Below are 13,557 nucleotides of genomic sequence, written 5' to 3'. Positions count from 1 at the left end.
CCCATGCCCAAAACATTACAATCATGGGAGAAAACAGACAGGTGACTTGGTGGTTTTATTCTCCAAACACGCTGTATTAGATTTCTAGGGCTGCCATAAAGTACCACCGGCTGGGCGGTTAACACAACAGAAGTTCATCGCCTCACAATTCTGGAGGCCAGAAGTCTGAGATCAAGGAGACAGCAGGCTTGGTTCCTTCTGAGGGCTGTGAGCGAGAGACCTGCCCCAAGGCGGCCCCCTTGGCTGGAGGATGGCCATCTTCTCTGTCCCTTCACATTGTCTTCTATGCTTCTGTGTCCACATTTCCCCTTTTTATAAGGACACAGTTTTATTGGGTTAGACACCACCCTAATGACCCGTCTTCAAATAAGGTCATATTATGAATCATGTGTCAACACATGAATTTGGGGGGAACACAATTGAACACACACCACACAATCTTATAGCAGCAATTTTCAATCTTTTTCATCTCATGGCAAACAAAAGCTAATTACTAAAATTCTGTGGCACACCAAAAAAATATATTTTTTGACGATCTGACACAAATAAAGGAATAATTTTTACCCATTCACACCAGATGGCTATTGTTGTGTTGGCTATTGTCATTTTTCACTTTGACAATCTAAGGGAAAAGAGGTCAGTGACCCTGACTAAATAGGTACTGCATATTTTAAAAATCCTTACGGCACACAGGTTGAAAATCGCTGTGTTATATAGCATTGTGCTTGCACCTTGCACCTGGTGCAGGCCTACTGGTCCTTTACCACTCATCATTCCATCTGTGAAGGTGACCCCAGAACTGCCTTCCCTTCCCCACCTCTCTACTTACTCCTTACCATCACTGACCTTGGATGTATGTCAATTACAGTACTGTATCATTTCAGATGTATTAAAAATCAGCAGAAAGAGACCGTATACACATGTACACACAGAGCAATTGGATAAATGTCGGAGTTAATTAGGGTGCAAAACTTCCTGTCAGCACAGGCCACAGAAGGCGGGGACAGAGTCTAAGCATCTTGCCATGGCTTTCCCTCGCTCCTGGTTACCCTAACAGGGGGTACAGATGCTAGTGACCCTGTCTATGCTGGGAAAACAGTCCAATTTTTGCTCCCCCCAAGCTTTTGGGGAGGGGTCTACCGCCATTCCAGAGGAATTCACACTAATAATTCATATATTTGCATTTAGGGGAATGTTTACAAAAACTCCAGACTTTTGAACAAAATTCATTATCAGCAATGATACAACTCAATCCAAAGAAGAAACCATCATCATTGCCAGGGCTCTCTGAACGACATCCTGCCTTCAGCTGTGTCTCAGAAAGCTCGTTCTCCTGCGGTCCACCCTGACTCGGATTTACTGACCCATCTGGGAGGACATGATACTCGGCGTGGTCTGAAGAGCAAAAGGCCAACAATTATGAGACACGGTTCTCATAAGCACCGACCATGCTGCTTAGAGGACTATGTTTTCCATCTGTCAGGGGAGCAGCGTGAGGTCAGACACAGCCTGCAAATCTTTCTATCTCCACTCACTAGCACGCTGCCTGGAACACAGCAGACTAGCCAAAAAGTTCATTGAACGAGTTGAATCCTCCTCCTTTCAAATCCGCAGATGCCAAAGAAACGGACAGCACACCCCATAAGGTGTGGTTTCTTTGCTGACAGCCATCCTGAGCCCTGCCACTTCTTTGGGGTACCCTACCACGTGACTCACATTCAGAGTCTTTCTAGAAACTCTCCTCACTCCGCTTGGTATTCTTCTGGATCAAGGCCCTCCCTTCAGTGAGTTAAAGCTCAGTTGACACTACGCACACCTATACTTTTTATATACTTCTTCTAAAAATATGTGTTTTCAGTGAAAGACAGTTGATCCTGTTTTCCACTTTGGCCAAGATGATGCTGTCATTTAAGGAATAAGTGGCAGTTGTCTTTTACTGAGGCTTTTACTGTTAACCTCATCAGTAGAAGGTTGTAGGCAAGAGCTACTTAAATAAGTAAAAATGAAGTTAAAGCCACAGAAACCATCAGAAACAGCAATTATGACCCAGTGGTTATCAAGCTCCACATCTTATACCAAGTCTTCAAAGGATTTGACAATTGCCTTTAAGGGTTTGGTCACTGATTTACATGACTTGAGATTCTGCTGCAGTCATTGGTACTATGGGAAAATTTGGAGGGAAATGTGACTTTTCTACATCATAACCAAAATAATGCTTACTTCTCATCAATTACCCAGGCCATCAAATTGGTCTCAAATGTTTGCCTAAAATTGTTTTCATTATGGTTGAAAATATCCTGTGAATGGAATATATTTTTGGGAATAGTCTGTGAAAAGCTCCCTAGTAAACTGTTGGTGAAAGAGTTTAAGTGATGCTAAGAACATTTACATGGGCTCTCGCTTCATTAAACCTTGTTGTGAATAAATTAAGGCTTTTGTCTTTTCCATTCCTTTCAGGGGATAAATCTATAACGTAAGAGAGACTTGTTTATACGTCATAGCACAGAAGTGACATGCTTATAAAACTTGATTTTCTTGGCCAAATATTGGGACAGGTGGTCTGAAAATGGGACGAGCTACTTAAAACTAAGACTGTGCTAAAAATATGAACGGCATAATTTCTTTAGCTATGCAATTCATCTTCCTTTTTTTCGGCTGTCTGTAGATAAGGTAGGAAAGAAGAAGTCTAAGAAAAGGGAAATGCAATCTATGGGAACTACTCCAGAGGCTAGCTGTGAAAGAAACGACAGGAATGACCCCTAAACTGAAATCCTCATGACCAAGGTTAAAAGTAAACTTTAAGAGTTTGGAAAATGTTTATAGGGAGAAAGGTAAAATGATCATTTACATTTAGGTTGCTTTTAGTGTTTTAGTGTTATCTTTTTAAACCAAAGAACTTATATGCATATATGCATAACCCATGGACACAGACAATAGGGTGGTGAAGGCCTGGGGCCGGGGTGGGCGGCTGTGGGGTAGGTGCAGGCTAGAAAGGGTCAATGGGGGGAAAAAAGGGACACGGGTAATACTGTCAACAATAAAGATTTCAAAAATTAAAATAATAAAAAATAAAGTTTATCTTTTAAAGTAATATTTATTAATGTTTCAGATATAAAGTTATACTTTGAAGTAAGAAAAAGAAAACAAAAAAATTGGGAATAAAGTTGTTTCTGCTCTGTTTCTCTGTGCACAACACATGGTGGACACTAATATTTGTTGACTGGCTGACTGGATGTGGGGATCACAAGAGTGAGGTACCGGTGACGCAAGTGTGCAGCAGAATGAAACAGAACGCTCATTTTAAAGGTTCGACCGGCAAACGTAAAGTTGTGAAGTGACAATTAATGGCACAAACTTATGAATCTGCAACAACCACAAACTGAACCAAGTCCTTCTCAAACATTTTCTTTCAACTTTTACTCTTTACAAGTATACTGAGGTCATTTCACAAATGCTTACTGCTCTCTTTTCTTTAAGGCAGGTGCTGTAAACTCAAATATCTTCAAGGGCCAAGCAAGTAATGAAAATGAGGCAACTGGGCTGAGTAGGGAGTATGGCAAACAAGAAGCATATACATGCTCTGTGTCTAAGGAAGCATCTATTGCTCAGTTCAAGCAGATTATCATCCTGCAGAAATGTAGATCTAGTATAACAAGACTTTCTAATTTTTTTAGATGCTAAAAATCAATATTTTAACTCAAAAATTGCAATTTTTAAATGACAGCAACTAAGTAAAAAAAAAAAAGAAAATCAAGCACTGCAGAGCAAACAAAATTAATATGGCCAGAGGGCTTTTAGCAGAGAAACCCTTCTAAGAAGGTTCCCTACAGTTTTAAGTGGTGCCCATTATTTGTAGTTGTTTAAGATTTGATGAAAAGGTTCATGTGTTCACTTAGTTTCACTGTCCTTCTTTTATAAAGTTGGATGAAATTCTCTCTCAATTTTGATCTTTTTACAGGCCATCATAATTATTTTTAGTTAACTGAACTATTTGTAGTAAAATTTGGACTTTATGAGTGTGTATATTTTTTATAGAGGAAGAGAATTATATAGAAGTATACATGCTTCTTTACTTGACTATTTTGATTTGATACCAATGTGTCTGTTTTCTGTCCTATCAGTGGAAGATCAGAGGCAAGTTCTTTATTTATGGTAGAGACAAGTGCTATACAGGACTCCAAATCAGCAATAATTGCTATGTTGTTCCCTATTATGTCTCTTATTTTTCACATTATATGAATGACTTCTTACAGTCTGGCTCTCATGCTAGACATATGCTAACTGTGACTTATCATCTCTGTACTCTGCACACCTGGCAAAATATGTGGAATGTAGAAGTTGCTCAATAAATATTTATTGTACTGAAATGAACTGACCCACAGTATCACAACTCTAATCACATGACTTCAGCTTCACCTTTGGCTCATCCCCAAGGAGAACCTGGGTGATAACCAAACTTTGAGTGAGCAAGGTTCTCTCAGGGAACCTCGAAATATGTTGGAACATGTTCCTCCTTCTATACCTATGGAAATCTACTGATTGTCTAAAATCCAATTTATTTCTCAAGAATCCAATTTAGTTTTTATTCATTGGGAATCCACTACAGTAAATTGTTCCATACTTAACAAATTGTAAACCACTAGTCATGCTCACAAGAAATATCAGGATAACCCTGGCGGGTGAGCTCATTGGTTAGGGTTTTGATCCCTGGCCCCTGTAGCAGTGTGTGCAGGAGACAACCCATCGATATGTCTATTTCACCTCTCTCTCTCTCTCTCTGTCTCTCTCTCTCTGTCTCTCTCTCTCTGTCTCCTCCCTCCCTCCCTCCCTCCCTCCCTCCCACTCTTTCTAAAAATCAATGGGAAAAAAATATCCTCGGGTGAGGATTAACAAACAAACAAAAAAGAAATATCAGGATAATCCAATACATTTGTTTCTACAGTAAATTTATAACAATTAAGCCTCAGAAAGTGCTGCCTGCCTTATCAGTTTATAAGGACACTGGCTTCTCAAAATTATGCCCAAAGGGACATCATTAAACGTTAGGAACTCAGAGGCCTGCGGAGGCCAGATAGGTAACATAAATGGTCTAGTCCAGTGTACGAAAATCAGGAGCTGGCAAAGGGAAATTCAAATAACCCAGCTCTTCCTGTCATGAGGCAATGCAGGGCCAGAGCCACCAGTCTTCCCTGTGTGTAACAGGCCAAAACTGCGGCAGCCAAATGAAACAGGTCTGTGGGCTGCCAGTTTTGATCTTGTGCAAAACACACTATTTTCCTAGAACTTAGAGAATGTTTCCAAATAAAACAGCAGGAGGACACGCATGAAAAAAAAAAAAAAGTGGAAGTCACATACACACTGTAAATTCAACAGGGTCAGTAGACTGTATTAGTTGAGTCTTTCGTGATGCCTCACGCAAAACCTCAGGCCTAAGCTCTCAAACACCTCAAGGAGACCAACAGCTTCCCTTTGGAAAGGCTTGTTTGTGGGACGTGCATGACACAGAAACTGAAGTCTTAACCACACTGGCTGCAACTTAAATACACATGCTTGAATAAGGGGTGGCTGGGTTCTCCTAGAAAGAATGGAATCCAGGAAGCTGCAATGGGTTTTTACCAAACTATACTGGTCTTCAAACACGTCATCCTTTTTTTAATTGAAACGAACACATTCACTTAGCTCAAAACGTCCCAGTGGGATTGAAATAGAACAGAGTACTAAAGTGAATTTTGATAATTCATTTTATCAAGGTGAATTATTGTGGGGTGTTTTTTTTTTTTTCTGTTCCATATTCTCTACTTATGGGAATTGTCTCTAGGAATAGATATTTCTGATGGGGCTGTTAATCAAAAGGACTTATGAGTAGGCTGACCAATGAGAGAATCCCATTTGCTGGATGGAAGTATTCAAGATAAGTCAGGCCAATGAAGGATCTATTTCAGAGATTAAAATGCTGGAATGGGTGAGATGGCAAGCGGTAGGGACCATGTAGTCCTGGCTCTCCCAATACGGGGTAAGGAGGGGTGGTGGGTGGGGAGGAAACTCCTACCAACACACATGAAGATATCACTTCAAAACGACGGAAAGAGATTCATGATAATATCATCTGAGCAAAGATTTTGACTGCAGTTACTGCAAACCTGATCAAGTACACTTCCAATGAGTAAGTTTGGTTTGGTCCCTATAAATTATAGCTGAGAGCCAAGACTAATACAAGAAACATTTGGGGTTCATATTTTTATTTAAGGAGAACGTGGATCCAATTAAATTAATTTCAGAATGAGACAGCTGAATTGTACAACTGCTTTCTGGCTCAAGATGTATTTGTAATTCACATTTATGTTCCATCCATTTGAATCCACTGATGTCAGCAAATAAACAGTTGTTTATTCTCATTCAAATATTACTTTAAAATATGATTTTTGGACCTAACCGGTTTGGCTCAGTGGATAGAGCGTCGGCCTGCGGACTCAAGGGTCCCAGGTTCGATTCCGGTCAGAGCCATGTGCCTTGGTTGCGGGCACATCCCCAGTGGGGAGTGTGTAGGAGGCAGCTGGTCGATGTTTCTCTCTCATAGATGTTTCTAACTCTCTATCCCTCCCTTCCTTTCTGTAAAAAAATCAATAAAATATATTTTAAAAAATACGATTTTTGAATGAATTATAGCAATAATGCCATGTTCAGTCCCAAAAATGTACAGCACACAAAAAATCATAAAAATATTTAATTTCAAAAGTTATGATGAAATGAACACATCAGTCAAAAGTTTCATGCCACACTGTATATTCTTGAACACATGTTGAATTTGGTAACCTATCAAATGAGTTTGAGTGTGAATTACAGACTCCATGTGTATGCAGTGAATCCCTAGTAAAGTATTCATCTCTGGTAGGATACAGAATCTGCATTGATCCTCTACAAAGAGCATTTCAGGAACCCCAACTTAGCTGACAATACATGATGAAGAGATTGCATTTAGAATGTTAAATATGCCGAGGCCACGTGAAATGTCTTTCAGCTGACATTAGAATTCAGATTACCCGTGGGGCAGAAAGCATGCTCACCTCCTCATTCTCGATTTTGAGAGTGGCCAGTCGGGATTGCAGCTGCTGGTACCTGAGCATGAGCTCCGCCTGGACCGGCTGCTGAGCGCTGACCTGGCACACCTGGTGGGGAATCAGAAGCCACAGTTACAACAGAGCACCAGCCAGCCAGCCTGCAGAGGCATGGTTCTCCTACTTAAATGCTGCATGAATCACGCTGATCCCCAGATTCCAGTTACATATTTACTTTTAACAGCCTCCTCAAAACCTCAGTTTTAAATATGAACCAGTTACGTAAGTGGAAAGAGCAGAATGCAGCTGCTTGGCCTGGATATGACTGGAAAGAGAGCAGCTGGAGGAAGCATCGCTCTAAGAACGGGGCAGTTGCTGGAGACAGAGCTCTGCGGCTGATGTCTCACTCGCGGGATTCTTAATGACTCGGGAGGAGGGCAGAAGGCAGAGTGGGAAGGATGATCCAAATGGACCATACGGGCAACACCGGGGCGGGAGCAGAGCCTACTGGGTCTAGTCAGCTGGGTGGCTGTGGTAAGTTACTCAACCTCAGTTTTCTTCTCTGTAAAATGGGGATAATAAGAGTGCCTATGCCACAGGGTTGTTGTAGGGATGAAATGAGATAATGTACATAAGTCACTTAGAACACTGCCTGGAACAGCAAAACCTCAAAATATGTGAATAGCTATTATTAGTATCTTTCAATCATGGCATGTCTTGCCAGCACCAGCCAAACCATGTGATTCACCATGAATTTGAAGAGGCCATTTATCTTGGGCTTTGTCAGAAAGATATTTTGGCCATGATCTCAATTATGAATAAGGTCAAAATTAGGATATTTTAACTATATTAAAACTGTGCCAGAAACAATTTCTCCTCCTCTTGTTTTAGAAATACTCTCGGCAAAAAAATAAAAAGAAAAAAGAAGAAAAAGAAAGAAAGACTCTTGGCAGATGAGGACTTCCTTTCATGGAGTCTCTAAAACATCATAGAAATTACTGGTTGCTGGCAGCACTGGCCATTAAAAAAAAGGCAACAGACTCACTATTAAAATAATAATAGTTTTAAAAAGGTAAAAACTATTAACCCAATTGAAGTCACTTGTCCATGATATTTTATCATTCTATGGGGTGGGGCAAAAGTGGGCTTACAGTTGTTCATATGAAAAATAATACAATAATTAATTAATGAGTAATAATACAAGAGTAAACTATTTCGTGTACTCACAACTGTAAACTTACTTTTGCCCCACCCTGTATGTTTATCACATCTATAATGAAAAATTAAAACAGCATCCACTTGGAGAAACAACTCTGGGTAGCATAAGCCACTCGCCTGTCAAATTCACGTGCTATTGGTTTTAAAAATACCATTTCTAATAAAGTAATTCACTATATCAAATCAAGCAAAAATAAAATTAGAGAGAAATATAGCAGGCACACACACAAACATATATCTTATGAGTCTTAACATTAGGTGCTTCAGAAAAATTTATGGCATTGAAGAAATCTGCCATGGGTATTATAATTACACCTACTTTTTAAAACATACTGTCATCACAATAAACTAAAGTTGAATTTTTAATCTATAAGTATTGTTTTGCACAGCTGGGACATCAAGGGCTACATAGCACGCTCCATTAATTGGTTCTTCTTGTTTTCCCGTCCACAGACAGTAAAATATACCACTGTAACTCATAAAAGGTTTAAATGGATTTTTCCCCCTGGGAAAATAGGATTGTTTTGCATTTTTTTTTTCACTCTGTCTCATTTTCACCCTTTATAATGATTTTTTCTTTATGGGAGGGTCTTTAAATCAGGATTATAAGAAGTTTTCAGATAGATTCTATTGGGCCAGCAAAATGTTTGGATTTGAATTTAAATTTGAATGTCTCGAAGTGGAGGAAGCACTCTCTAACTATCCTGGGACAGTTTAGTGCTTCCAGGTGTGGGCAAACTTTTTGACTGAGGGCCACAATGGGTTCTTAAACTGGACCGGAGGGCCGGAACAAAAGCATGGATGGAATGTTTGTGTGAACTAATATACATTCAAAGTAAACATCATTACATAAAAGGGTACGGTCTTTTTTTTTAATTTTAGTTTTATTCATTTCAAACGGATTCGGCCAGCCGGCTGTAGTTTGCCCACGGCTGGCTTACACCCAACTGAGCTTGTACCTACATTTGTTTGGCCCCTTTAGGCCTTGTTTAATTCTTGCTTTAAAAGGTGGTAGTAATGGCTGATCTGAGATAATACTATGTTAAGATCCCATACAAAGGCAGGAGGGCAAAAACAACTGGGAATTCTTACAACTGTTGGGTTACAGCAGGTGGAGCAATGTGAGTGAAGAGACAATTCGTCAGTTTTAAAATAATGACTGACCTCATCACCCATGTGAGACTGAAACTCAAACTTCACTGGTGGACAGAAGGCAGCAGGGTACATCTCCATGAATCTCTGCTTATCATTCCTGGGCTCCAAATTGTCAACGGCATTCTCAATAATGTCTAAGCCTTCGTGTCTGGAGGTTTCAAGGTTGTACTCCGCGGAGAGATATGTTCTGAGGGCTCTGTTCAGACTTGCGTGGTAGCCAAGATCACAGCACTTAAAAATGAAAAGAGCACCATATGAAGGGACTGCGAAGTACATCGGTAGTTACAAAAGAGTCACAGTGATGTACAGTACAGCATAGGAAATACAGACAATAACATTGTAATAACTATGTCTGGTGCCAGGTGGGTCCTGGAAATACCAGGGGAACGCTTTGTAAAGTATATGATTGGCTAACCACTATGCTGTACACCTGAAACTAATGCAAAATAATACCGAATTTAAACTATAATTAGAAAAAATATTTTAAAAACACCATATACAATAATTAATTCAAAAAGGATCAAAGACCTAAATGTGACAGCTACAACTATAAAATTCCCAGAAAAAAAACATAGGAGTAAACCTGCATGACCTTCCTTGCATTAGGCATTGGATTCTTGGCTCTGGCATCAAAAGCACAAGCAACAAAAGGAAAGAACAAATACATTGGATTTAATCAAATTTGAAGACTTTGTACTTCAAAGGGCATGATCAAGTAAAAAGATAATCCACAGAATGGGAAAATAATTTTTCTTGCAAATCATATACCTGACAAGGAATTTGTATCTAGAATATATAAAGAACTCTTACAGCTCAATAATAAAAAGACAAATAGCCCAATTTAAAAAGTGGGTAATAGAGCTGAATAGATACCTTTCAAAAAAAGATCTACATATGGTCACAAGCATATGAAAAAATGCTCAACATCATTAGTCATTCGGGAAATGCAAAACAAAACAATAGAGAGATACCACTTCACACTCAGGATGGCTACAATAAAAAAGACAAATAACAACAAGTATTGGGCAGGATGTGGAGAAACTGGAATCCTTACACACTGTGATGGAAATGTAAAATGCTGCAGCCACTTTGAAAGAGTCTCGTAGTTCATCAAAAGATTAAAGAGTTAACATATGACTTGGCGATTCCATTTCTAGGTATGTATACAAAACATATTTTCACACAAAAACTGTATTTTAATGTTTATGACAGCATTATTAATCACAGCTGAAGAGTAGAAACAACCTAAGAGTCCATCATTAATGAACAAAATGAAGTACTGTTCAGCCACAGGAAGAAATGAAGTACTGATATATGCCACCATATGCAAAGTGAAAGAAGCCAGTCACAAAAGACCACACATTATGATTCCATTTATATGAAATGTCCACAATAGTCAATCTATAGAGACAGAGGTAGATTAATAGTTGCCTGAGGCTAGGAGATGGAGGAATTGGGGAGTAATGGCTAAGGAGTGTAAAACTGCTTTTTGGAGCGATGAAAATATTCTAAAATTGACTGTGGTGATCGACACACAACTTTGTAAATATACTAAAAGTCAACTGTACATTTTTAATGAGTAAACTGCATGTCATGTGGATAATATCTCAATAAAGGTGTTGAAAAAGTTAAAGCAAAACCAACATTGCAAGGAAATAATGAAAAAAATAGCACTCAAGTTTGTCCATGCATACTGAGATTAATACAATGAGTTATGGAAATCCTTCTAGGATGCAAACCTGCTAACTGTAATATTTTGGATTTGTATAATTTACTGAAGAATCAGTAATAATCTGTACTCTTTCAGAAAGGAGAACAGGTTTTAATCTGCACAGAGTCTGGGAATGCCTTATTTCTTATCCCTAGAATAAAATTCTTTTTTTAAAAAAATTCTCACTCGAGGATATTGTTCCATTGATTTTAGAGAGTGGAAGAGAGAGGGAAAGACAGAAATACCGATGTGAGATTTTTGGTGGCCTCCTGCATGCACCCTGACCAGGGCTGAGGCCAAGGAGAAACCTGCAACCAAGGTACATGCCCTTGACTGGAATCGAACCTGCGACCCTTCGGTCCACAGGCCAATGCTCTATCCACTGAGCAAAACCAGCTAGGGCCCTAGAATAAAATTCTTAAATTATAACAAATGGTTGCCAAAGTCCTTTTATTGGAGTTAGAATTTTGTTTTGTATTCCTAGTGATAAAAGGGCTTTACAATTCTTGAATCTTCACTACCATTAAATTGTATTTACATTTATTTTTTCATGTTGCATTTCAAGAGAATGTAATTTTAAAAATATACCTAGCGCTGTACAAGATCAGTTATAAATTACTGACAGAATTTACAGCCTATATAATAAAGAGATAATATGCAAATTGACCATCATGCCCTCACACAAGATGGCCACCCCCATGTGGGCACAAGATGGCTGGCAGGGCAGGGCAGGGCAGTTGTGGGGGGAACCAGGCATGCAGGGGAGGAAAGTTGGGAGCAACCAGGCCTGCAGGGGAGGGCAGGTGGGCGCAATTGGGCCGGCAGGGTAGCACTTAGGTGTCAATCAGGCTGGCAGGGCAGTGGTTAGGGGGTGATCAGGCTGGCAGGCAGAAGCAGTTAGGGGCAATCAGGCGGGTAGGCAGGCAAGTGGTTGGGAGCCAGCAGCCCCAGGTTGTGAGAGGGATGTCTGACTGCCGGTTTAGGCCTGATCCCTCTGGGCTCAGGCCTAAACCGGCAGTCAGACCTCCCTCGAGGGGTCCAGACAGGAAAGGGTGCAGGCTAGGCTGAGGGACAACCCCTCCCCCCGACCCAGTGCATGAATTTCATGCACCAGGACTCTAGTTTGTACATAAAAGTAATATAAATATTTAAAAGAGAAAACAAGTGGTTTTAGGGATAAAAAACCAGATCATCCCTATATTGTTCTAATAAAGTTCAATAAATTCAATTTGATTGAATTTAACTCACTAATTGGCCATTTACTGGGTGCCTGGGAATTCAATAGGCTCCAGAAATATGAAGACTGGAAAACAGTAAAATAAAATCTCCCTTCTCAAGGAATTCAAATATAAGCTGCTCATTAATTTGCTACTAAGAGTAGTAGAGAGACACAAAGGAAACCTCCGATCTGCCTTCATGAAGGTACACATCTGATCAGTGACCTGTCCTTAGAAATACCAGTGTATTTCATTCCACCCTCCCCATCCAACTTCAGAATGATTAAATTTGGAATTTTTACACAAATATATTCTAAAATCTTGTTACTCAAAGTTGGTCTGTGGGCCAGCAGCATCAGCATCACTTGTTAGAAAATGCAGACTCTTGAGCCTCACCCCTGACCTACTGAATTGGAATCTGAAGTTAAAAAAACAACCCGCAGGTGACTCCTATGCACAGTGAAGTCTGAGGAGCACTGCCCTGAAACAAGCGAGAGGGTTCCGCAGCACTGCGTTTCCGGGTGCTGTTTCTCCGAGCAGGCAAGAGAACCGACTTGATTAAAGATTACTTGATTTAAAAGAGCAGAACGTAGCTGCCACATCAAGTACAAGCAAAATGCAGTTGCGAAATGCAGCAATCAGTCTCATCATTAATACATTTCCCGTGGCATCAGCTGCACTCAAATACAGAGGGTATTTTCAGTTAATTAAAAAATTCTAAATTCTAGCCTGAGATGAGCAAAGACTGCTTTTATTCCTCTTGCTCCTCAAAATCCATAAAGGTTCTTTGTAGCAGTTTTATACACATCAGAGAGACTGAAAATTCTGTATTTCAATAAAACCTCATCTTCTGAAAACACGAATCTGTAAGGAAATGGCCTCATTTCTTTGAGATGTACCGTGCTTCCAAACACCCCACTATTCTGCAAGAAAAAAATTCAACTTGATTATAATGAAGCATAGCACACAAGTGGCTCTATTTTATGAGTACTGATCCCAATAGGCCTTAAGAGAAAACTGGCATTGAGAAGAAACAAGCCAGAGAAAAGCCCTCCACCTCTCCCTTCTAAAGCCAAGTCTCCTTTCAATTTAAAAGAGAGGAAGAGAGAAAGAACAAAGGAGAGAAAAAAAAGAAAGAAAAAATCCAACCCCAACTACCCAAAAGCTCTGAAAAATACATGGTAAGCTTTCATTATTCCCA

General features: G+C 39.7%; 1 protein-coding gene across 3 annotated transcripts in view; it reads right to left on the bottom strand.

Annotated features, from left to right (window-relative positions):
- SRGAP1 (SLIT-ROBO Rho GTPase activating protein 1) overlaps positions 1–13,557 on the bottom strand; it is a 272,029-nt gene that overhangs the window by 64,316 nt on the left and 194,156 nt on the right. For all 3 annotated transcript variants that reach the window (XM_059683488.1, XM_059683487.1, XM_059683489.1), the window contains exons 7-8: positions 9,438–9,659; positions 7,065–7,166 (exon numbers count right to left, since the gene is read on the bottom strand). In XM_059683488.1, the coding sequence (XP_059539471.1) occupies positions 7,065–7,166; positions 9,438–9,659 (324 nt within the window). The remainder of the gene's footprint in view (positions 1–7,064; positions 7,167–9,437; positions 9,660–13,557) is intronic.

Source organism: Myotis daubentonii, chromosome 2 (assembly GCF_963259705.1).
Source record: "Myotis daubentonii chromosome 2, mMyoDau2.1, whole genome shotgun sequence".
In the NCBI taxonomy this organism is placed as follows: Eukaryota; Metazoa; Chordata; class Mammalia; order Chiroptera; family Vespertilionidae; genus Myotis; species Myotis daubentonii.
The sequence above is the reverse complement of the archived record's forward strand: the minus strand, read 5'-3'. Positions and strand labels throughout refer to the sequence as shown.